We start from the raw sequence: 26739 nt of genomic DNA, 5'->3' as shown, positions 1-26739 counted from the left end.
TCCTGATGCAGCTCCATGCCATTCCCTCGGGCCCTGTCACTGTCCCCCGACAGCAGAGCTTTGTGCTTCCCCTCTGCTCCCTGTAGGAGCTGCAGCTGCCATGAGGCCTCCTTTCAGCCTGCGCTAAACAAATCAAAGAACCTCAGCCACTTCTCACACCCCTTTCCCTCCACACCCTTCCCTATCTTTGCAAATTTCCCTTAGACACACTCTCTAACAGTTTTATATCCAACTTATATTATGGCACCCAAACCTGCACCCGGTGCTGGAGGTAAGGCCACACGACACAGAGCAGAGGTGACAACTCCTCCACTCACCTGGCTGGTAGATCTGGGTCCCCCAGGATATGGTAAGATGTTATGACTCAAGGACACAATGCTAACCCCACATTCAACTTGCCATCAACTGGAACCCTCAGATCCCTTTCTGCAGGGCTGCCCTCATGTGGTTGGTGACTGCCCAGTCCTTTATTTTGTCAAGACCTCCCTGCCCTTGAGGGATTCAAGGGCTCATCATGCATATCAAGTTACTACATCATTTTACAACACTGTAAAATACACTGCTACTGCATGTCTAGTAGCATATGACAAGATTTTGACTGGGTTTGGGGGAAAATGGTAAAAAAAACAATGTGTAATATTAAATTAGTCCTCATCTTAGTTAAAAGAGCAGTGCTTATGAGAAATAAAACTAGGCCTGATTAGATGAATTCATACAACTATGCCAGATATCTGACAAACTTTCATCTTAGGTCATTACTAATTTGGACCACACTAGAAGAGCAAGGCTCAAAGCAGATGCCTAAGTGTCCTTATTTCTGTTGTTTTTGTGTGTTTGTAAGGAATCTACTTACATTGTTATCCAATGTGTATCATAACTGCTCCCAAACTGCTGAAACGTACCAAATAACTTTGGAAGAAGACGGAGTGAAACTACTACTGATCTGAAGGAGAGAGAAAGAATTACTATAATATGACTGTCACAGAATTAAAGTAGCATTAGTTTATGAAGCTTCTTTTCCATGAGCAGCATTGCTAACTGAAAGTATTTGAAAATATCAGCACAAAGTTTTAACAGTTTTCTGTATCTGAACTTCAAATTGTTTATGTATCATACCTTACACAAAGAGCTGTTAGAGAAGTACTGAAACAAAACAGTATGCATTTCACTTATTTGAAAGTATCTAAATTTCAGAAGGTAAATTCTTATTTTTGATGTTCGTAACACATATCTTTGGAAATTTCAGCAAAATGAATATATTTTTCCTACAGATGAGAGAGTAGAAATCAGTCTCCCTTCAAAAGTCAAAGCAGACTAACAATGGTGTGTACTATAGGACAACTGTTTGTAAAAACTCAAGAAGTGTGTAAACAGTATGTAGATGTCAACTTCAATGCCTGTAATTCCTATCTCCACGTGGCTATTAGTATCTCTGTATACTTGTAGATTATTTCATAAATACAGTTCTTAGAGAAAAAGTAATAAGAAACACTGCAAGTGTTTATGCAGCAGCTGACTCATGGAATCAACAGAATTACCATTTTGCCAGTCTTTGATCTGTACGATCCTACAGTTTTGTCTGGCATTAAAAGAAATAAGGCCAAGGTACATCTTCATCTTCTAGCTGCTTCTTCACAGAAATTAAATCCCATAACAGACATGGTGTATAGAAACTCGTCTGTTCATCAGTCAAAATGCAAAATTTAAATATTCAGTTCCAAATGCTTACACTAAGGCATCAGAATCTGTACTCAACTGCTTAAGCAGTGGACTTGATTTTACCAACTGGTAGAAAGGCAGTGACCTCTGCTAAAAGGGAGAACAGACAATGCAAGAACATGAGAAATTCAGGACGCTCACAGAATAGAAAAATGGGACAGCAGACATATTTGTAGAGCTTATGAAAAAAAATACATATATATTTCCACTTCTGTTTCAACTTCCCTTCCTGTAAAATTAATTAACTGATATACTCGGCTTTCCTAAATAAGATGAAAAAAATATATAAATGAAAAAAATATAATTTCATTTACCTGTTGTTTGCTAAATTTTCTAAGCAGCCTTCAATAAATCTCATTCGAATCTGTCTGTCAGTGAACCAGCACACTAAAGAACAGAGCAGCTTCTCTGCTTCATTTATTAACCCTTCAGAAAGATGAATCTACAGCAAGTAGAAAGAAAGGTCACTGAATAACATGTATCTATTTTCTTTAAAAAAAGTACTCTTTTCTGGTATTCAACTTACTGCATCTTCATCCTGGACCAGATCCCACAAAAGGGTATTTCCTTTCTTACAAACATTATCCAAATTAATGTCCGTCACTGCACTGCTATTATATTGATGTTTATGAACTGCTGGTCCTGAACAAAATATAAAGACCATTACTGAACAACTAGAAGGAACTATCTAAACATTATTCCCTCAGTGCATGAACAACATGGTTTATTTCTACATTCGGCTATTTTCAAATGCATACAGCAACATAACAATCACAGCCTTTCTTGCAATATGATTTTTTAGAAGAAAGGCAAAACGTCATGACAGTGCAAGAAGTCATCAGGGCAGTTAAGGTAATATTCACATGCAACAAAACAGTGCGGGTGCAACAAAAACACTACTTAGCAGGTACAGGCACAATTCCTTTTCCATTTAATTAGATCTAATCAATTTAATTAAATTTAGTTCATATCAACATTTCTTAAGCTTTTACGTAGCACTGTGGATTGAAGGGAGATATCTTTTTAACTACTATTGCTGGAAAAACTCATCACAAGTTTCATAACAGTGATAGATGTTTACTTTCTTGCACGTGATCACAGCCGGCACCATTCATTTATCTACCATTTGACATTATTTCTGTTTAACAGCAAAGTCGAGTTGGAATTTTAGATTGCGGGCAGAACGTTAATTATATGTGCAACGTTGTGTGTGTCAAAAATAACCTGCACTGAAGACTTCAGGCTCAAATAATTTGAATCATCAGTAAAACATACAATATATATGGGAAGAAAAAAAAAAAGCCAATTTAGAACATGCTTTAACTAGGAAGTTTCAGCAGCATATACTACTATGTCATTCTGAAACAGTTATCTTTCTTAATTTTCATTATCTAAAATTATAGCTCAGTTTCAGATAACAAGAAATACTAGGCCTAAAGAAGAAACACTCAACCATATTTCCAGAAAAGACACCAACAGTTCTGCTCTTCCTGACTGCTGGAAGAAAGCAAACTTGGTTCTGCCAGACCAGCGAAAAACAGCAAAAGATTTCAAACCCTTCACAAACCATACCCCCGTGCATGATATTTAAAAGGTGGGTAAAACTATAAACAAAGCTGCTACAAAAGTATATGTAAAGATAACACAATTCTTGCAAAGCTGTATAAATGGCATTTGAAACTGCACCTTGAAGAACAGTAAAAGATTTGCCAGTGAAAGTTAAAATAACATAAAATGCCCTTTCATGAAAGCTTCTCAGTTGTACTTCAGCTAATTTTGCAGAAGTTATCCTTTGTACAGCCCATTAGGGTTAATTCAATTAAGATGACAGATATATAAAATCACCATAAGATTCACCCACCAAAAGAAAAGTCAGGTTTCAGGAGAAAAAAATGTCAGTAGCATTTCAGTAGCACTTTCCTTTAATAAAACTTGTCAAGCCTCTTAGTGCCCTTGTTTAAACTTTCATGAAAAGCTCCAGTAGATATTTAAAAAAGGAAAGGAAGAAAAAAAGAAAAGCTTAACACAGTTGTATCCAACATGATACAAAAATGAAATCCTTAGAGAATAAATTGTGTTTTCTTTGGAAAACCACTTTTTTTATACACAATAACACACATGCATGGCTAAAATAATTTGATTATTACATTTATTGGAGACTACTTTAAAATTATACAAAACTGAGATGGAAGTACAGACAACGTTTATTTGTTCTTTTATTACTCTTACCTTGACTGAGATGTTCATGGTAGATAGAGGCCAGATTGGGGAGATGCTGCTGAAGATGAGATGTGAGCTCTGCATGTGAATTAATCTGTACAAGCTCTTCTTCACAGCCAGACTCTTCCCCATCAAAGTCAGCCATATTTTTCTCTGATTTTGCACTGACTTGAGAACTACTGCAACTGACATCATCTGCACTGAGCATATCATCGACCATATGCCTGTAAAGGAGGAACATTATAACTGACAATATCAAGTTCTTTACAGCAAACTAATTAGATGAGAGTTAAAGCACCTTCTAGAGGAGAACTGAAGCATTACTATACAGTCAATTTATTCAACACATAGCTTGTATATGTATTGCAATATACAACTGAAGTAATTTAAGTGAACTGTTATCTCCCTCCAGCTAAAATCAGGCAGTCAATCTGAGAAACAACTATAAACAAATTAAAGGTCCCTCCATCATCATGACTTTGTTGACTTCTCTAACATTAGCTAAACAACGGCATTCTACAGAACAACATTACACTCAATACTATTCTACTTAATTTAATACGAAAACTCGATCAAAAACTAGTCACATTAACAAAAGAGATTACTATATAACTATCTGTGAAAACTACCATCCCTGTCAGGCAAAATTATCCTGGAGTATAGTTAAACAACGACTCAAATTTCCAATTTGAATAACTTGCTAACATTTCTATTTCTTTTATAGGAAAAATCTGGATAAATATCAAGCTACCTACCCATCATGATGATGATGGTGATGATGATGATGGTGGTGATGTTGTGGACCAATGAACTGTCGACAGTTAAATAATTCATTTCCAATAGTTTCACCAAGGAAGTCTCCTGTATGTGTTATACAAGAATCTTGAGACCCTTGAGAAATGCGAGCAGTGCTCATTTCCCCTGTCATGTCATGGTCTGCATCCTCAGCATGGGAACAGGCATCCAGTATTCTGATTCGATTATCCACGGGCGTTACAGAATCAGTATTAAAAACACGGTCCTTTCCTGTCACGTTATTTGCGCTGCTCCTCTCCGGTGCCCCTTGTGAATCTCCCAGACAAATGTCTGTTTGTGATTCCAGTTTCCTGCTCCTACTGTTTTTCTGGGGATTGTGATTCCTATCTTCCTCCTCTTCATCCTCCTCCTCTTTGAGAGCTTCAATATCTGCAATGTCTTCAGACTGCACTTCGCTGCCAGGACTTTCAGCAGACTGGCTTGCGTGACTGGAGTTGGCCTCATTACTGGATCCATCACTGTGGCCACTGCTACTACCAGGACCACTACTGCCATCCTCACCGCTGTTTGCTGTCTCATCAGAGCTTCCTTGCATGGATTCCTGATTTTTTTTTTTCCAGATTGATGGGAAAACAAAACACCATTGAAAATACAAAATCAACAACCATCATCCAAATATTATTCTTCCTTTACAAGGACACGTGTCAGACCCAAAGTCTTCTTACATTTTTTCAGGGATTTTTTTTTTCGCAGTTCCATTGCCAATGACAAAATCCTCTGTGCAAAACTCAAATTTAAGAACTTAATTTTTGTATAACGGAAGGCTGTGGTCATTGCACAGAATCAAAGAATCACCAAATTTGGAAAAGACCTTCAAGATCATCCAAGTTCAACTCTTCACCTACCACTTATATTTCCCACTAAACAACATTCCTCAATACAACATTTAAACATTTCTGGAACAGCCCCAGGGACAGTGACCCCACCACCTCCCTGGTCACCACCTCCATTCCAGCATCTGACCAAGAAGATATGGATTACAACTAAAATTCCTCACTTCTGCATACAAAACACATATCAGAGCATTTTTTCACTCAAGGAAAAACTGTTCAACTTCTGAAAAAAATACAGAAGAAAGGTATTTCCAAAGCTAGTAATAGGCAATTCAGCAACAAAATTCGCAGACTAAACTTTAACACTCTTACCTCTGTATCTGAAAGTCGCTGCTGCACATGTTTTGTTCTGTTAATAAGCTGCTCCTCCATTTCAATATCACTGCCTCCACTCTGATGGGTGTCGCTGTTGTCACTACTCTGAGGGCTAGCTGCTGGTGACCCTAGTTCAAAATCATGTTTCCTAGTTAATTTGTACTATGTGTTAATTGGAATGCATATATTCATAAATCTGCTTCATATGTTGAAATGAAAAACATTCTAACCACAAACATTTGAACAAGGAAGACAACTCAAATATCCTGAATGCCTCAACACTAAGAATTCTTTTTAGAAAACTATGCACTTCACGACAAAATTTATATTCTGTTATCATTTTGTGACAGTATGAAAAACAGATACATCACTTGGCTAGATTCTACACTAAATATAATTTTCATTTAATTTTCAAAAAAGTATATTTTCAAATGTGTACTAGCTTTTCTTCTACTCAAATTCTATAGCTCTATAAAAACATAACATAAAATGCATGAAATCATGGTCTTCTGCTAAATCTATACTTACAAGGTGAAGGGGCTGCTCTTCTGAGATCCTCTTCTGGAAAAAAAAAAAAAAAGCAGAATGGAAAATCAGTAACTCAGATTCTTTTTGCCAGTCTATGGCTGCCCATCATTCATAAAAATGAGCAGTAAAAGCTAGCTGAACTACAGTTTAAAGCTTTGGAAGCACCTTTAGTAAAGACTACAGGGAAACACACACATTTAAATAGAGAAAAAACCCCACAGAAATAGCTAGTAATATCAGCAACAAGGTAAAAATCATATAAACAATTGTAATATTTGGTGTAGCTATAAAATTACAGCTGTTCACCAGAACATGTAGCTAACTGGTAAGTTAGACTATTCTTTAAATTAAAATAGAAGAAAAATACAATCTAAGTTAGATATATATGGAGTGGATTTTGTTCACAGTGCCTGGTGTGATGCTATCTTTTAGCTTTGGGAGATAAATACTGTTGATAATACACAAGTGCTTTAGTTGTTGCTGAGCAGTACAGTACAGAGAGAGCAAAGGACATTTCAGCTTCTCGAGTTATCTTGCCAAAGAGGGTGCTATGGAGGGCCAAGCTGCTGGGAGAGGACCAAACCACATCAGTTGATCTAAAGAGTGAAAGGGATACTGCACACAATACTGACAGCATTTGGAAAATACAATAAAACTGAGGGAAACTGACTGGAGAAGGCAGCCTCTGCTCAGAAACTGGCTCAGCATCAGCCAGCCAGTGGTGAGCAATTAATTATGTTATGGATTGCTTGCTTTGTAAATACAAATAAATAAATAAATAAATAGATAAATACTATTATTTCTCTCTTCCTTTCGCATTAGGAAATAGTTTTTATTCAACTAATGAATTCTACTAATTCTACTTCTTCCCTCCCTCTCCTCCCCTGTCCCAGGCTGGAGGAGTAAGCAACAGCTCCATGGTACTTAGGTGTCTGCTAGACAACACGCCTTCATCTTTATTCTGCTTTACCTTCTGCTTGAAAAAATGTGCAAGCAGGACCTTTTCTTCCCCCCCCCCTCTCCCCCCCCCTTTTTTTTAATAGTTCAAGTGAAAAAGCAGGAAACATAAAACGTTAATCACCATATTGAATGGGATAAATACATACCTTTTTTGTTTCCTATAGGTAGATTAGTACTGAGTAAAGATGCAAAAGAGCTTTGTTTTGACAGCTGAGCTTTAGCTGCTAGTGCATTGTTCCACAGGGCTTTTATAAGCATTGATGCCAAATACAACGTCTACAAAGAAAATAAGGTAACAGTGCCATTAAGAAGCAGGAGGTTTTGTATGCAAAGGTATATTGTTAACCTTTCAGTATGCCAACACTAAAAATAAATGCAACAAAATAAACAAATGGAAAAAGAGAGAAATATAGTATAGAACGCTTTTTAACTTCTTGTATAGACTATTATATATACTTAACATATTTAATACTTTTATAATAAATAACACTATTTGTGATTATGCAGATTTTAAAAGCCTCTGAAAAAAAAACTGTAATTGTGAAGCAAGAAACATTTACTTGAAGAAACATCTTTACTTGAAGAAACATGATCGTTTTACACATGTACATTGCTCTTTTATTCATTAGTGAATATTACTTTCATGCTTTCCTTTTGAATGATATGATAATTCCTAATTAAAATACTAACATAATTTCCTGTTAGAGTAATTTTGTACATCTTTACCTGTTCAGTGTGAGCACTTGGATGAAGAGTGGAGACTAGGTTAAGAAGATGCCTAAGTGGGACAGGGTCCAAGTTTTTGATCAAAGAAGGAAACAAATCGTGTATGTAACGACTGCAATGCTTTAGCTACAATGTACAAACAGAGAATATAACAAGTTTCACTGAAAAAAAAATATGGATAAAATTGAAAGGATTAAACATCTTCTTCGCACAAATTCTTAATAAGCATTTGTCCAATAGCTCCAAAAGCATGCAAAGTTTATTGATATCAGATGTAAACCAACCCGTATTTTCTTCAATTTTAGGTCTGGTAGGAGCTTTGGGCAAAAGAATTACATTTGCAGTTTAATTTAAAGGAAACATCTGAAATATGAGTGAATATGTTAAATCTTGAGAAGAATAGTATTTACAAGGATTAACTGACAAGCAAGCGTGTAGTACAAATAAACAGATTAATGTGAGTCAGAGAGAACTGTCGTGCTTAGGACTTTTCTACATCTTTGTGGTAACAGATGTCAAAAAATAAGACACCTAACTATGCTATTTAAGTATAAATGTGATGGTATGCATAAATATTTCCTAGGTTAAATGCTGATCAAAGTCAGAGTTTCACTGTGTTCATAAGGATGTTGGTAACTCAAAAAATAAAATATTATCAGAAGATGCTCTTAGAAAAAACACACATATTGCTAATGTTGGTTAACACAAAAATACCACAAAAGGGTGGTTTATTTCTTTATTTATTCATTTTACTTCTCCTTCCTGTAATATAAAATATCTATGTAAGGAGTTCATCGGGTATCGAGGCCCTATCCTATATTTATTGAAACTAGAATGAAATCATGTGGGATCTATACACGGTTGCAATTGAAAACCAGAGAAGTTCTTAGATAACCTGTTTTAATTCAGAAGGGGTTTTGTTTGTTTGTTTTCTTTTTTGGAAAAAAATATACATACATACATACATATATATATATATATATATATTTGAAAGAATGAAAAACAAAATAGTTCAAGGTCTTGGACTATATGTCCTTCAAAGGTCCCTTCCAACTCTAGAAATTCTATGACTCTTTTGTTAAGAGGTTTAAAACTTTTATATAAAGTAATTCAGGCATAATGTAATTCTGATACAAAACACATTTTGAAAATATCAATACATTAAAATGGGCGTGCAAACTTTAAAGTAAATATAAAGTATTTAAAGTAATCATATGGATAATTATATTTTTAGAATAATGTAAGACAAAAATCTAGAGTGCCAACACTAGCACGAACTCCTGTATGTATGAGAACAGCAAAGTAGATTTAAGTATGCATAAGTGCTCTGAAAGTAATGTCTCCTATTTATTTTCACAAAAACAACAACAGCTATGTAGAGAATAATGACACTATTTGAAAGAGCAAATTCTCAGCGGCAAAACACTATTCTTCCACTATTAGCTGTCCATTTTCACCACAAACAAATGAAAGCCTGCGTGTCACACTTGTGCTGCTATCTAGAACATGGATTGTCTTTCAGTTTCAGTTGCTGCCACTGCAGAAACCCACCACCCTGTGCCTCATGGTGTTTGCATGCACTGTTTGGTCTCTATTAAACCTTCAGTAAGTGTCAATGGATGTCAATGGGTGCCACTTTCTATGCATGGAGGAATTCAGTGACACACCTTTGCTTCATACACACTTCCATGCCAGATGTGATTTTGTCAGATTACCCCTCTACTGCCATCTGTCACATGACAACAAAATGTAATGGAATACTGTCAAGAAAGATAAGACTCTACTGCCATATCATCAATATCCATCTCTGACATCGGGAGCCATCATCATAAAAATGAAATAATTATTAACCTAATACTGAAAATTGTTAAAACCTGCTAGAGTGAATAACATTATAGTAAGAGTAATAATATTTTAGCTGAATTTCCTAACGACAATGGACTACAAAGTTTCCACAATATTTACAGCAGTATTTGAATGAAATTAAACAGACACTAATACTGCTGAACACAGGAAAAAGAAAAAAAAACTTTCAACTGTAACTTGTGTAAATGTTAGTTCCAAATATCTGTTCTGTCCTTTATTTTGTGTGTATTTTTTTCCTGTCTGATAACTGTATTCAATTTTCCTAAGGAAAAAGAAGCCTCCATAATTTAAAAAATTAATAACAACTTTTTCTGAAGGAAAAAAAAAGCCTATCAGAGTTTCCAGGCCAGCAAGCAAAAAGTAAAATCTTACTGCATTCCATAGACTTTAGCACCAGCACTGACGTACACCTGTGAACCTCACTGCTGCACTTCTCACCACCTGATTCTTACCAACTAGTGAAATGGAAGTTACACGAAGAAGGAGCAAGGCAACCTACCACAGCAGCAGAAGTAGTACATGGCAATCTTTGTCCCTACTCTTGGTGAAAACACTATGACTTCTATGTAAATAGAAACAGTTTAGTAAAATCTTAGCAACTAATGGAAAAAACCGTGGTAGTTTCCTAACTCAAAATGTTGTAAGCTAAGCATTAGCATAAGCATAAACAAAGAAAAATTCAAGGAATTCAACGTTATGAATGTGAAATAAAAATTAACTTGCCATTTTCCAATTTTTGTACTACTTCTGCAATTATTAAATAAAATCACATATACCTGTGCTGCAGCCCAAATACAGTCTATATGTTGAGTACTAAGTCTCCCTTCGGCTGCAAGAAAATTCAGAATCACTTGGCACTGTTTGATGATCTGCAAAGTGAAAACATATTGAGAAAAGATTTACTCAAACAAGGTACTCCTTGATATTTACACCAAAAATAACAGACATAATTTTATACAAACCTCAATGTGTATGTTTGGTCCAAAAATGTGTTCAACTACATTGTTGCTGATAAGCCAGTCCGCAAGCTCTTTTGCAATTGACCTAGAGATGGGGGAGGGAAGGGAAGGAGGGGAGAAAATACGTGTAAAATTAACTTTCTGTAATAAATATCCAGTACTCTTCCCTGGCATACCACTTCATTTTAAATTAACATATGTAACTGTAGTAAGCATAAAAAAAATGGTTTTGAACACAATACATTAATTCACTGCTCTCTGTATTTTTTGTTTCAGCCAAACATCAACATTTCCCATTTATCCTTATAGACTGTCAGCAAACTTGTGAACAATTATACCAATTTTTTATTGCTTAGGGTTCAAAGACCACCTGAAGACTACTTTCAGACACTTCACAGGATGTTTATGATAAAAAATAATTGCTGAGTTTACAATAAAATCCCAAAACAACTACTGACTTTGCAATCGTAGCTCAAGGTAGGAGTGATGTAAATGATTTTTACAAGAAAACCACCTAAACATTTTTTAGATTTTCCAGAGTAAACAGCAATTCACATAGTTTCAAAAACCTATGTATGACATGGTCATACCCACAGGTACAGATAGCACTCATTTTGTTTCATCCACAGCAATGGACAATCACCGACAATCCATAATGAAATACTCAAACAGAACAAGACAAGGAATCTGAATTTTCCAAAATAAAAGTTTTATAAATACAAATTCAAAAACTAACTGCCCAGACTGGATGCTAGTGTATAAGCTCCTTTTTATTCCTTCCCTGCAAGCGTTTGTAATTCCAGATTTTGGCACCAGAAAGCAATTAATACACATTTCAGTATTTAAAGCACAGCCTCTAGTTTAAATGATGCTGAAATAAAAGTGCTCTGTCACACAAACAATATAGAAGGGGAGAGAAGGAATGTCTTAGAGGACTACTGGAATAATTACTTTTTACCACTACTTCCTGAGCTGCAAATACAGCCACTGCTATCATGAATTACAAAGATTGTCACAGTTTGTTCAGTTACAAAAGGATTGCCTTCTGGGCAACTCAAAATGGAATACACCTTTCTGGGGAATACTGCCAATTCCACAGTTGTTCTGAACTGCCTGACTGCTGCAGATGAATTCCTATACTGCCTCATTCTATTCTAATGTTCATTGCAATATACTTTGAAAAAAGCAATGATCCAAAACAGTTACGTAGTAACTAGTAACTAGTTTGCAAGATTTAACAATTTAATAACACTATCATGTATGACTTGTTAATAAAACAAGAGAAAGTCAGTATGAGTATCTGATCAAAAAAGAGCACAAAGAAGGTACACTGGGTATGTTTTGCTTTTATTTAACTTCCAACAGCCTTATTTAGCAAATAAATAAATAGAATTAACCCCTGCTCATAACACTTCCAAGACACCAACCCCAAACCAAACTTCAGAGTATGCATTTTACATATTCATTCAGAATTTAGTTTCTAATATAATATGAAGAAACTTTCTCATGTGAGTCTTAAAGATTTTCATGTAGGATCTTGCAGATTTTACAGCTGAAGCTGTTTTTCAATTGAATATATCCACCAGTATCTTTGAAGACCAAAATGACTCTGAACAATGCTCTCATCCATCTGTCTCCATGTTGACAAGCAGAAGTCACTACTGTGGCATTGTCCGAACAGCTTGTAACCCTGTGACTTTTCATGTTGTTAGACTACTAGTCTTGGCATCAGCTGCAAGACTAGAAAAACAGAAAACAGAGTGCTCACAGATCGATTTTCTTGTGAGACGTGAGCAATGAGTTTTATTTCTTATGTGAGAAAAATGGTCTTTATACTCTTGTTTCATATGCAAACAGCGTGGTAGCAAAATACATGGCTTTGTTACTGATGAAGAGCCAACTAACATAAGGATTACGTTTCCTTCTGGGAAGTAGTAAACCTGTAGTGTATATGCAGTCATAAGAAGCTGTGATGGAATTCAAAAATTACCATTTGTCTTACATTACAGTTTCCCATTCTTGAACACTGAGTGTCACTTGCAAAAACACCCCCTTCCTTTACAGCCTGTTTGCTTCCAACTTAACTCTTACTGCTTTGAACTGCTTTTGCGCTACTGTGGTTGGAAGGATCTTGCTGCATGACCAACACACAGCCAAAAAGCATCAGTTTCCATTCTGCTCATATAGAAGGTAGACAGACCTGGTCACATGACTGAACATACAACCAGCAGATGTAGGAATTGAGATATTACCGACTATAAAACATGAAGAAAAAGAAGCATCTCTGAAAAACATTTCAGAGTTAACACCAGAATTACAAGTCAACTGAAGTAATTTCCTTCCAGCACCACTTAGTTTCTTCTCGGATCTGGATTGTTATATCTGTATCTTTGACAAAAAACCCCAGGTAAGCACTGACGGATTCACTGGCATTGCTAATTCAGAAGGACACAAGACACATTGCTCATGTGATACAATATCCATTAGACACTGTATTCAGAGTTATAGATTATATTCTGGCTACCCCAAAGGAAAGAAAGAGTACTCTTTCTTGAGTTGGCTTCTACGCCATCTTATTAAAGAAGTATGACAACTCTTTATGTCTAGTCTTCAACAGTTTTCTTCTGAGAAATAATGGATTACTTTCTTCTGACTGAATGCTGGTTTTTAATACATGTATTCTCAAAGATAACATTTTTTTGTCTAGTGAACAAAAAAGCAGAGCAACCTAGAACAACTTTTTACAAGAAATCTTGAAAGTCTTCAGTATCTTTCAGTATGTTTCAATGTGGTTTCATTTTGATATACAGCTATATTAAAATTCCTCTAATATAGTCTGTATTCTTCAAAAGAAAGAACTACTTTTTCACAGAGTGATTTGCAAATTATTATGACTACTACTATATAATATCACTACACATCAGATAATCGAGCAGGAACTCAATTTTCAGTAAAAAAACATAAATTATGATCAAGGTATAGGTATGCTCTTCCTGCTAAAATGAAAGCAGCTGTACAAAGAAATGTTTTACAAACAATACATTTAAGCCCTTGACTCTTAAGCAGTGAGAACATTCATCTTTGAAATAACACGTCAGCTCTCTGTGGTGGATTTAGTAACTGAGACAGCAAAAGGAAAAGGCAAAAGGAGAAAACGAAGTGAAGGAAGCAGAAATGCTAGATTGTCTCTAAATCTTTCTCCTGCTGGAAATCTACACAAAATACTAGGCTAGACAACCTCTAGGCTCTATTAATTTCTCCCTAGACTTTTAATAGAATTCACAATCAGTTAATGTCTTTTTAAAACAGATGTTTAAGTTCCAAGAAATTAAACTCAAGCACTTTAAACATTGATTTTTCTAAATATTTCACAATACTGGAGAAAAGAGCAAGTGTCTGTTACTGAATTGCATTTACAAAAGTTGAGTATTAATACCTGAATTCCATTCATTATTGTAAATAAATCCAGAAGGAAACCACATTGTACACGTTTCCTTGTAGCTCTTAAAGAATGCCTCTCTGAAGGAAGACTGTGTTAAAATCCTAGAAACATTTTAAGCTAAGTTCGAGGTACAATATTTGATAACCACAGGATCATCCAGATTCAGGAACCAATCCCACAGCAAAGTAACCCCCCAAAACAAAATATTCTTTACCGAAACAGTCTATTCCTGTCACAATCCACCACACAGCTGCAGAAACACACCAGCTCAGTACTGGATAAAATGCAGCAATGTTACTGAAAAACGTAATGTAAAAACTCAAAAAAACAGCAACAACAAGTAGCTTGTAAAGGATGAACACTAATATTTCTTGACTAAATCACTGAAATAGATCCTACAAAACATAATCAGAAACAGGAAGCACTGATCTTAATCATTTAGAATCAGATATGCAAACAGCATATAGAAGGCACATTCCCAATAAACATTCAACCATGTTTTTGTTTATCAGCACTCACTTTCCTATTTGACCTTTGCAAGCATCACAGAATCACAGAATGACCCGGGTTGGAAGGGACCTCAAGGATCATGTAGTTCCAACCCCCTGCCTGGCAGGGCCACCAAACATACACCTTTACTAGATCAGGTTGCCCAGGGCCCCGTCCAACCTGGCCTTGAACACCTCCAAGGACGGGGCATCCACAACCTCCCTGGGCAGCCTGTTCCAGGGCCTAACCACTCTCCTAGTAAAGAACTTCCCCCTAACATCCAACCTAAATCTTCCCTCTTTCAACTTAAAGCCATTTCCCCTTGTCCTGCTATTGTCAGCCCTTTCAAAAGCATCAAAAGCATGTTGCCACAGTTGAACTACAATGTATGCCACTAGAAAGAAATTTTAGAGAGCTGAGTGAATAACTGTACTACTCTGTTTTTGGAGAAAGCCTGAGAAGATCCATGTGAATGTGGAAATAGAGAGGGAGAAGCTGGCTTTTAAAATCAAGTTGCTATAAACTCAGCTGGTGAGCCAAGGCAAAATGCAAGAAAGCAACTCAACACAAACTAACAAAATAGCAGTGAAGGGAAAAAACAACACAAAACTTGTAGTTTAGTATCTGCTTAAGAGGGAAGAGAAAAAAGATACAATTTAGATCCTTACGTTGACAGGTCATATGAATTTTTAGTGAGGGCAGTCAGGTTCTAAAATGAGGGAGGTCATCTCAGCATCAACCTGAATTACAAAACTCAAATTCTTGGCCTGCCAAGTGAAAATCAAAACATCTATACTGCTATTTTCACAAACCAATGGTTCCTCATTAAGGAAAAGAAGGATACTTTCTCCTTTTACAGTGCATACAGAACAAAGAAATCATTCCCTCCATGAAGAAAATGACATCAGTCAAATAGTTTTAGAAAATCAGTATTCAAAAATATGAAGATTATTCTGTTCAATCCCATTATTTTATCTCTGGTAAATTTCATGCTCCTCAGTTCCCTAGATAGGATCAAATTTTTGGCATCTTAAAAGCTAGGAACAGCTAAATTAAAGGTATCGTTCTGATGGATGAAGTTGAAGAGTCAGCAAGACACTGCACACAGCTGGACAGTATCAATAAGCACAGACCCTCAGCCCTGCCAAAGACAGTTAAGGTAACTAAATGTAAAAAGACATACAAATATCTATACCTAGAGAACAGATTTCCAGTAGTTTTCTGCTGCTTTCCAGTGAAAGTTGTGAAATGCAATGTTTTCCCTAGGCAGAAAATACTTCAGCTTGTCTTACAGAAAAATCTGCAATCCATGCAGAGAAAGGAAGGAAGCTACTGATGTAAAACATTTGCCAAAAAATAAAAAAATATAAAAATCTGATACTTCCACATAAGAGGAAGAGCTTGAACTACCTTGTAGCTCTTAAAAAAAAAAAAAAAAAAAGGGGAAAAAAAAAAAAAGAGACCTCCCGCAAACCCACCTTATCAAGATACAGAAGCAGAAATTCCAAAGGTTGACAGTTCCAAATGCATCTGGAAAAGTCAAAACACATAAGGGGGATGACCATATATAATGGAAAACATCTTTCTTTGATAAATCTGCAGAGGCTACAAAGGTACAAAATAAATAAGACTTCTCCTCTGACCAAGGCATAAAAAAATAGGACTGAAAAGCTTTCCTTTTGCTGCTCATTCAATCACTGCCAACTCCGTAAGCGCTTTCTGATCTAAAAATTCTCATGAAGAAAGTCAAGTGAGAGAAGCTTTGTACTGAATGAACTGCAGAAGAAAGACATTTTTCCCATCCTTCTGTGTCAAACTTTTATGATGATTTGGCCTGCAAAATAATAGGATAAGATATTCCAAAAGACACGTGAAGACATGCAGCAACACTTGGTATTGATTTGTACCCAGTTTTTAAGGTAAAATATCAGAGAGACTGAAATTCAGATTAGAAAAAAAAAATCACATACTACCAACATGGAAAAGAAGGTATTCTGTCAACGATGCATTCCTTCAAATGAGTCTTACAGATGCCCTTGCCAAGAAAGTAACAACCCAAATGAGAACTTGACCATTTCTTTCAACTTTAAGATAACTGATCAATCTCCATCCTATATCTGCTCTTCTTGAGGGAAATATAACACCCTCTTTTTCCCTTTTTAGTGTTCCTCAATTTGTTACTGCTTGTTAAGCAATTCACTCATAATGTATTTCAGAAGACAAACTAACCAAGTTTCAGATTTATAGCATGAAGCAAGGAGGAAAAAGAATGGGTAAAACACGTTTGCCTGTCCCAGAATAACAATGTACCATAAACTGGCAGTACAAAATTGAAAACACCCCAGTCAACCAAGTCACTTCAATTAAATCTCAAAATCTTTCTACCGTGTAACCTAAAAGCTAGTTATACTCCTGAAGTATTTACTTCTAGTGATATAGAACGAAACGCTTTGGAAAAAAACCCACACCTCCTAGGTCACAAATAACACGCATTTATTAGAACAGAGCAAATACTGAGAAATGTACATTTGCTTAATGAAATAGCATTCGGGTTTCATCAGATTATGGTGAGACATTTACATTACGCTTGAAGGTAATTCTTCTGTTTAATTTTTTTCCACTTGATACTATGTATCAAAATTCCATTTTAAATAAGTGATTAGCGGATATCATGTTTTAATAAATGGACTCATGTTACTCATGTTCACCTATTCATTTAATGATGAATGACTTGAACAAAAAGCAGCCATTTGGTTTCTATTCTCAAGGTATTTTCACATTTTTCTGGAAGCAAAAATACTGTAGATTCTGACTCTTTTTAGAGTATCAACTTATTAACACAAATTCCACTGAAGACATTCAAGTTGCTATTCACATGAAATCTACAGCACTGCAATCCTGACTACAGCTACAGCTGAATAAGTAAGTGTTAAAGATAAACAACTAACTATATAAAAAAGGAAAGCCAGCTGCTGCCATCACACTCATCACTAACAAGGAAAGTGTGTGTATCTAGTGAAACAAGATAAACACATGGATACAACCCCTAAGATAACAGGAAAGTACATATTACAAGTAAAACCCTAAGTTCTACAGAATTTGTCTAGGAATTCAAAAGAATGCTTATTTCAGCTATCTAAATACATAATTTTGTCTAAATCGTGAACAGTTCTTACACTGATTTTAAAGCTGTCCAAATTTAATACATTTCCTTAACAGAATACAATCCCATGCATTGAACTTCACAAAGATTTATGCAAGTCATGTTTAAATTGTTAAGCTCACCTGAAAGGGATTTTGAAAAAAACAAAACAAAGAACAAAACAAACAGAACAACAAAAGCCAGTTCTAAAAGCACTGTCTCACAAACTCTCTAGAAAACTAGTAACAAGGAAGGGTGCCAAGTGATGGCAAAACAAGTCTTCGTTAACTACAGTATTAAGGAAGCAATGAGATGAGAGCAGAAATATTACTTGGACGTGAGTCAGCTAGTTCATATTTACACTTCATAGCTGTTACGGGTATTATTTAATAATCTACATTTTCCTAAAGGTTACCTTATCTCCTCCAAAAAAAAACAGTAAAAAAATAAAAATAAAAAAAATCAACAAACATTTAATGATACTTTCGAACTTGCCATTTAAAAACATTTATTACACCCCCGATTAGAATATTTCTCATAAACAGATCAGATTATTACTACTTCCCAATGTTTTAAATCTATAACAATATAGAAGAACTGCAAAAGTGCACTTAAAGTATATAATGTTCCTACTTACGTTTCTGTGTCTGAAACTAATGACTCATTATTACAGACATCATTGAAGGTATGAAGTTGATTCTATAGTTAGAAAAAGGAAGAAAAAAACCAAAATGTTATCTAAATATGTCGTAAAGTAGTTCTGTTATGTCTATAAATAATAATAGTGACAGAAAACATATTTTTATAGTCTTTTCAATGCTTTTAAATAAACTCCTTTGACAAAAATTGAAATAACACACATTCTTGCAGACAACTGGGATTGGTCTTATTTATTTTTTCTTTTAAATCAGCAATTCTTTAGTAAACCAGTTAAACAGTATTACTCAACTGCCCTCAAAAGAAATCAAATCAAGGCATCTAGTAGTAATTTTGCATATAGCTCTTAATGAGGAATGAAACATACGCTCTTAACACAGGCTTTAGGATGAGTTTCTACACTACTACAACAGAAAAGATTTCAACATTGTTAATGAGGGGAAAAAAAACCAACACAAAGCCAAAGAGTTAAAATTTCAATATTCATAAAAATAAGGGAGGTTTTTTTTTTTTAAACAAGATGTCCCAAAGAAAAAAAAAAAAAAAAAATTAAAGGATTATGCCTCTCATGTTTATAAGACACCCCAGTAAATATATCCGTGAACAAAAACCTTTCCTGATCCTTAATTTTGTTCAGGTAGCCAAAATTCATCGTTAATATCCTTGAAAGCTGAGAATTCTGAAAAGCTATAGCTGACAGTGGGTTCTAGTTAGTTTGTTAAATTGTAACACTTTATTTATGGGAAAGCAGATTTATTTATTACGAAATAGCTTAAACCTATTATTAGAATTGCCTCATCTCACCACCAAGTTACTTCAACCTTCTCCTCCTGTTAATAACTAAAAGAGATTGAAATAATTCGGTCCAGAAAAACTTTCAGGGATTGCATTATCATTTATAAAAAGACAAAGTAGTCTTTAGAAGCATGAGCCTACTACCATCATCTAAAACTTAGTTCAATGCTGCATGAGAAAAGTGAACCATTGCAATACTTGAATGTTATGATGGAGGAGGAAGACAAAGTAAACTAGCAGAACTGGAATTTTAAAATAAAAACTACACAAGAGATTTCACAAGCATGTTTTCCTGAAGCTACAGACTATAAATTCCAGGGCTGTCAATTATATAGACTAAACTAATTGTTATGCACCTTTAAACATTTGGAATTTTTCTAGTATTTAGTAAGGTTCTCCATAAGAAATTCCTCTGGAGATGTGCTCTCAAAGAAAATAATTAAACAGCTGTAATTATCTATTGTACAACTTGACGTTATTGGGTGGTCTTCTTCTATGTCTGTAAGATAAGGACTTTTAATAAAAAATACCAATTTCAAGTAGAAAAAAAACCAAAACATTCCCACCAACTTCCTCTTTCCCTCAGCTTCAACCAGAGACAGGTGGCCCTGTGTCCAACTATTTACATGAACATTATATTTCTAACATTTAAAATTAAAAAAAAAATTAAAAAAAAAAAAACAAAAAACCCAAGGCGTTGCAATGGAATTTTTGAAATTCAAATCAAATTCATTGCTTAAGGTCACCAAAAGGGCTATTCTTTTCTTTCTTGAAACAACTCAAGTTCATGGGCTCCATAATTCTGTGAACAGTTAATGTCCTTCAAACTGTACACAAATATTAATGCCCAATCCCAAAAAACAGGGGAAAAAAGTGTTTTTTAAGAAACAAAATTGAATAAGAGTAAAAATTAGTGAGACACAAAAGTTGGATTATGCAATGATTCAATGATTTACATATAAGTTATTAATAGTTGTTTTCAAATGAAGAGCAGAATACGCTTTTTTTTTTCTTTTCCATTTTCTGTGAAACAGAAAATTAAGGAACAGAACTTAAATGAGTTGCTAAGACTGATTAGAACTGAATCAAATAAAGTGAAAGGTCACTGGAGTTTCTGAATACTAATATTACACCTGAACATGCTTTCAAAGTTATCAGAAAGTGGAAGAATATTGAATATTACCAATTTTAAATCTACAGTCATGTGTTGATTCGAATTTCCCATACAGAGTCCTTATCCAAAGAAATTCTGTCAAAAGATGACCTTGTTTATATTTGCAGGTTCATAATGATTTTAACAACTAAACACTTAGATTTTTGACGTAAAGTACAATACAAATTACATATGGGAAAATTATGCACCATGTTATTCTCACTCACCTGGTAAAAAAAAAATTCACTTTATGTTATCATTTAATGTCAAAGAAAATAACATTTTTCATTTTTTTATGATACATGAAAGACCCCCTGAAACTGAAGAGACCTCTGCCCAGACACAATCTAATAGAGATGTACTGGTTACTGAGTACAACAGAATGAAAGCAAAGAAAGCTAAGAACAGAAAGCAATTTCCCTAACTACTTGTGTGTCATGATCCAGTCACCAAAGGAAATTAAACTTTCTACACCGGAAACCAATGCAGGAAGAAATAAATGTGCATTGTCCAAGTTCTGTACTGATTTTTTTTTTCCCCTTGGAAAATACTATGATGCTACATTTCTATTTTCACTAAAAACCTGGAAAAACAAACAAACAAACAAAACAACAACAACAACAAAAAACAATGCTCAAATCAGTTCTGAATTTATTTCCACGTATTTACATTAATTACTAAGTAGAAGAATTCGATCTGAGAGGAAAAAAAATATATGAAGAAATGAAAAAAAAGAATCCTATCTGTGATACAATAGGAGAGAAGAGGGGATTTAGGAACTGAATGACAGGGAGATGAAACTAAAGAAGGAAAAGGTAAAATCTTCTGGTATACCTTGGTTTTCTGTTTCCAACTTGATATTTTACCACTCAAGCTTTCACTTTGCTAAAATTAACCTGCATGTGTCCATCTTCAAACTTCTTATGTAAATAAGAATTTAAGTCAGGTGATATGACAAATTATGTATGCACTACTCCTCAAGAGAGGTAAGCCTATGTTTGGTGGTAAGCAAATATAATCCCTGTATGCCACACAACATGTATTCTGTGAGTCTCAAGATCTTCCATGGAACTAACAGGTTTAATTTTAGGACTTGTCATATTAGACCAAAAAAGACCAAGACCAATTTCTCAGCTTTAGACAAATAAAAGTTGAAGAGTGGAAAATATTTTGCAGTTTTCTTTATTCTAAAGTCTTGAATACAAGATGGAAGGCTAAAATTGCATTGGCTGGGAAGAGTAATTCAATGAAATTTGTCAAAGTATGACAAATTCTAGTCATCAAAATCGTGAGTAGAAATAAAAGAAACTTCAGAAAAGCAGTCATGAACGTCTATCAGTAAGAGACGAGACTGCGTGAAAATACTAAGCGAACTCATAAGATATTTTTGCAAACAGATCCTTGTTTGCAGAGAAGACAGAAAACTTCTAGTGGTAATCAAACTCTCTGTAAATTTTGGCTCAAATTTCACAGATCTGGCAATTAAAATTGCTCCTGTCTAAGCACCCTAACCTAAATGAAACAAAGTTCAGAAGCCAAGAAAAAGCAGAAGATGCTTCCAAAGATTCTTCCATGAGATCTTTAAAAGTAGAACCAAAAAAGAAAATTTCCCATTATTTGAATAAAAAGAATAATGACTTGCCTCAGAGTTCCAAGTAGTTTTATACATTATTTATATAAAAAGGACTCAATGGTTTCTTAACAAACAATGTTACAAGGTTCATTTTTTTTCACATGCTGAAACCTATTTGTTTCAGTCTAAAAATACTGCAGAATGTTGCTTTTGGTAATATCTGCTACTTAAAATCTCACTTTTACAGTAACAACCATTGATTGCAACATGCCAAAACGTAACTATTAAAAGGGACACAATTTCACTTTCCCTTAAAAAATGCAAGAAAAATAAGCTCATGCATTCATTTTGCATAAGGATATCCATAAAGTAGCTGATGAAATCAACCGCTCAAAACTTAAGTGCTCACAGTAATAAAAATCTACTGTAACTCAAACTATAAAAACACTGGAAATTTACTTTTAAACCGGTGATACTAGAAATTAGTATCAGTACAGAATAAAATAAATTTTTAAAAAGTGTGGCAGAAGGAAATTCCTTCTACATCTAAGCAATGGCCATTTTGTAAAATGTATCTACAAGGTGTGTTATGAAATATGTAACTCCATAAATATTAAAGCACACAGCAATGAAAAATCTAAACAAAGATATACTCTGTATATCGCATTACCCTTAAAGAAACTAAAAATTCACTTTACACTAATGAGGACAGAAAATCAGAACTCAAGGTTTGAGCATACTGCATACTACATATAGTATTTATGCAAAGTATAAACAGTAACAAATACATGTTGTCACTATTTCTTCCAAAAGTTAAATTTCACTGTAGTTTGCTTTAGCACTTCTAGAGTTAACTGTCTTACATTTTCAACTCTACAAATGCAAAACCAAATGACATGAAAACGAGGTAGATTCAACACAGAGAGACAGCTAATCCCAGTAAAACACTGTGAAGGTGAGAACCAAAACACTGTTTTGTTGTAAGCAACAAATACAGCCATGCCAAGGCATTTAATTTCACACAGTCAACACAAAACACTTTAAAATGCAGCTCTGTTTAGCATGGTAAATTGTTCAGAAGATGTGTTACAGTTCTATATGCTACAGAACATAGCTACGTCTTATCTTTCAGTGAACCATTCACAACCATGAATATAATTTCCTAATATTCCATAGATGAGAATTCATCTGTTTTCAAACAGTTAAAAAAACATCCTAAAAAACAAGTCAGAAATTTGTAAAGCACAAAAAGACATTTTCTTCTAAAAATTATTTATATTTTTAAAAAAGTTCTTACTGTTATTTGACTCAGCCCAGCCAATCTCATTGTTAGAGTTGGAGACATAAAGTATTTAAACGCAAGATCAAGGCTTTCTTTATCAAAGCACAAAGCAGTATCCAGTGGCTCTTTAACTGTGCTCCACATTAAATCTGCCATGTTCCGGGCTGCACTCTGTCGTAATTCCTGGTCTGACAGTTTACATAAATACCTAGAATAAATTACAAAAGGAAGAAAAGAAAAAGAGTATGATTCAAACTAGAACACACCTGGAACACCATCTTGATTATAGCAAGTATGTATTTCCAACAGCCCTAGGAGTACTAAGCCTTAAAATATCATTATCAATAATCTATCAAAAGTTGCCAACAATGAAAAAAACACTATGGAATTAGATTAAATGTTATAACAAGTTTCTTATTTTAATCCCCTTCAAATTTATTTTCTGAAGAAACAGATTTATACAAAATGGCACAAATCTCATGCAGTTCTCTGGAAACGCAGACTGGAAGCCTTCAGTATTTCAACTTCATCCAAGCTAGATTTAAATGCACAGAAATGTAGTATACATACATTTGACAGTCTTAAATCTGGACCCATCCTTGGGAGACTTGACAAATAAAAGAGAAAATGCAAAAATGCAAAAGAGATATTAAACTGCACATAGTTAAATCTGTACACTATTCTTTTGCACTGCTGTTGTATAAACATTAGCAAATTTAAAAAACAACAAAAAACAAACAAACACAGGCCTTTCTTTGTTAGACTGAGGTCCTTTTTCACAGCTCTTGTGTAGAGGCCTTAAAACAAACACACTTTAGTGATACTTAACATTGTCGAACACAGAAAAGATGCTCTAGTGCAAATGATCAGAGACTACATCCGTAACAGAAATCACAGCTAAGTTAAAGAAAGACAGGAGAAGGACCACTGAGGGTCCTTATTAATTATGGTATTGCACTTCTTACGCGGAGCAGTGCAAGTCAGATAATGGCATACTTCCGTGCTATGATTTCTATACAATGTGTCAACGAAAAGTGAGTTACTCACTTGAAAGAGTTCAGCAGCAAACCAGAGCCAGGAAACTACATCAAATCTACAGACAGGTGACAGGAGTTGCACTCTGACAAAAGAAATTAACTGGCCCAAGCTACAAAATGTAATCATTTCAACTCTCAGCAACTCTCACATTTTTTACATGTGAACTATAATCAGCCCTAGTTCCCAAAGTTCTTCAGTCATATTCACTGTCATTATATCATTGTCATACTCTACTCTTTAGTCAAGAAATTCAAAGACCAAAGATCTTAAAAGAAATTATATGTAGAATGAAAAAAATGGTACATGTCCCAGTTTCAGCTAGGAGCAAGTTGGTTTTTTTTCTTCATAGCACCTGGCATGACACTACTTATCCCCCCTGTGGCGCAAGTGGTAGAAGTGCCGCTCTGCTACACAGAGGCTCGAATCCCGGGGGTTGGACTCGATGATCTCTAAGGTCCCTTCCAACCCGCACGAGACTATGATACTATGATACATCTAGGTTCTGGGAGAAAAACACTGCCTGTTACACACTGATGCTTTAGTTTTTGCTGAACAGTGCAGCAGAGAGAGCAAAGGACGTTTCATCTCCTCATACTGTCCTGCCAGTAAGGGGGCTGAGCATGTCCAAGGAACTGGGAGATCTGGACAGCTGGCCTGAACAGGCCAAAGGGATATTTCATGTCATATGACATCAAATGAAAAAATGATAAAACCTGACAGGAGTTGGTTGGGGCGGCAGCTGCTGTTCAGGGACTGGCTGGGTAATGGTCAGCAAGTGGTGAGATTCTAAAACATCTAATCACATTTTGTAAATATACATAAATATAATTACTGTTATTTCTCTCTTCCTTTCCTATCTTATTAGTTTTTACCTCAACCCACAAACTATACTTTTTCTTCCCCCCCTGTAGTTCTCTCCCCCATCCCACTGGAGAGAAGAGTGAGTGAAAGACTGTGGTGCTGAGCTGTGTCCAGGTTAAACTACAACAAAAAGATAATGAGACTGTGCATAACAGGCATGAAAAACTTATTCTTTTTATATAAAAATAAAGGTGCTTTTGTAGCTTCACTAGATTTAATTAGCAGGGCTTTCACTGAAAATCCCGCTTACACAAAAGCATGGTTGAAGCAACTATGTTGATCCAGCTAATACAACAGATTTTTTATTATAGTGCAACAGTATCAGTATTTTATTCAAAAAGTTCACACAACAACAACATTTTTAGGCCTCTTTTAGCTCATTTTACCCTAGCTTGCATCAAACTTTTCTGTATTATATCATTGATATAATACAATGATATAATATCTTTAAATTCCCACTTTTATAATGAAACTACAGCGTATGTTCATTTTCAGACCTACAGAAATACTTAGCAGTATAATCTATTTTGCTAAGGCCATAGAGAACGCTACAGAGAAAAGAACACTTTTAGTCTGTACACAAATTAAGCTTTTTCAATGTAACAGGGTTATTCTAATAGCTAAGCACAGTATAAATTTAAAAATCAGACTGGTAGAGGTTGGAAGAGATCTGGTCCAACACAAGAAGTGCTACCCAGAGCATGCTGCAAAGACCACATCCAGGTGGCTTTTGAAGGCACCACATTCATCTTTATGAGTAAAACTGCACCTACATTAGAAAACTTAGAAGCCCTACAATGCTGATCATAAATCAAGCATGATCGTATTTCCACCACCAAGATCAACACTACTCAAATTTAGAATCACAGAATTGCTTGAACTGGAAGGAACCTTAAAGATTACCCAGTTACAACCCCCCTAGCGACGGACAGGATTGCCAGCCACTTGATCTGGCTGCCCATAAACCTGGAGAATAGGTAAATGTGGAAATATAGAGTGGCTTAAGCCATTTAATACTTTCTGCCAGAGGAACTTTCTTGTAACAAATAATGAAATATGTAGATAGCACTGGCAATTAACACAAACCTTTCTTTATTCCTTACACTGGTTAACTGTAAATTTGCTGTGCTGCCTTGCGTAACAAGAGTGTCATTGGAACAAGGCAAAAGGTCCAGTCAGCCAAAAAGAGACAGATGAAAGATTTATCCTATACGTAAATAAAAGACAAACCTGGGTGCTGCTGTGGAACCATTTATTTCCTTTTTGTACTCCTGGCATTCTCATTAACATGGCAGTTAGTTTCACAACTATGACCACAGGAAAACCTGTCCCCTTTCAATCAAGCCTGCAACCTAATGACTGTAT

At 35.1% G+C, this 26739-nt stretch overlaps 1 protein-coding gene across 13 annotated transcripts in view; it reads right to left on the bottom strand.

Moving 5' to 3' along the window:
- Positions 1–26739, bottom strand: part of USP34 (ubiquitin specific peptidase 34) — a 129588-nt gene that overhangs the window by 68866 nt on the left and 33983 nt on the right. For 12 of the 13 annotated variants that reach the window (XR_014943785.1, XM_085540996.1, XM_085540991.1 and 9 more), the window contains 13 exons: positions 23491–23683; positions 18653–18714; positions 10946–11027; positions 10760–10852; positions 8118–8243; positions 7538–7667; positions 6432–6464; positions 5901–6031; positions 4695–5296; positions 3949–4163; positions 2246–2361; positions 2034–2161; positions 854–943 (listed from right to left, as the gene is read on the bottom strand). Coding sequence is in view for 12 of the 13 variants with exons in the window: in XM_085540996.1 (XP_085397122.1) it covers positions 854–943; positions 2034–2161; positions 2246–2361; positions 3949–4163; positions 4695–5296; positions 5901–6031; positions 6432–6464; positions 7538–7667; positions 8118–8243; positions 10760–10852; positions 10946–11027; positions 18653–18714; positions 23491–23683 (2001 nt within the window). In the remaining variant the exon portion in view is untranslated. Of the gene's footprint in view, positions 1–853; positions 944–2033; positions 2162–2245; positions 2362–3948; positions 4164–4694; positions 5297–5900; positions 6032–6431; positions 6465–7537; positions 7668–8117; positions 8244–10759; positions 10853–10945; positions 11028–18652; positions 18715–23490; positions 23684–26739 lie in introns of those variants that run through there. The other variant, XM_085540997.1, reaches the window with a different exon arrangement.

Source organism: Coturnix japonica, chromosome 3, assembly GCF_054131305.1.
Source record: "Coturnix japonica strain WE chromosome 3, WE-NBRP24, whole genome shotgun sequence".
NCBI classification, from domain to species: Eukaryota; Metazoa; Chordata; class Aves; order Galliformes; family Phasianidae; genus Coturnix; species Coturnix japonica.
The sequence above is the reverse complement of the archived record's forward strand: the minus strand, read 5'-3'. Positions and strand labels throughout refer to the sequence as shown.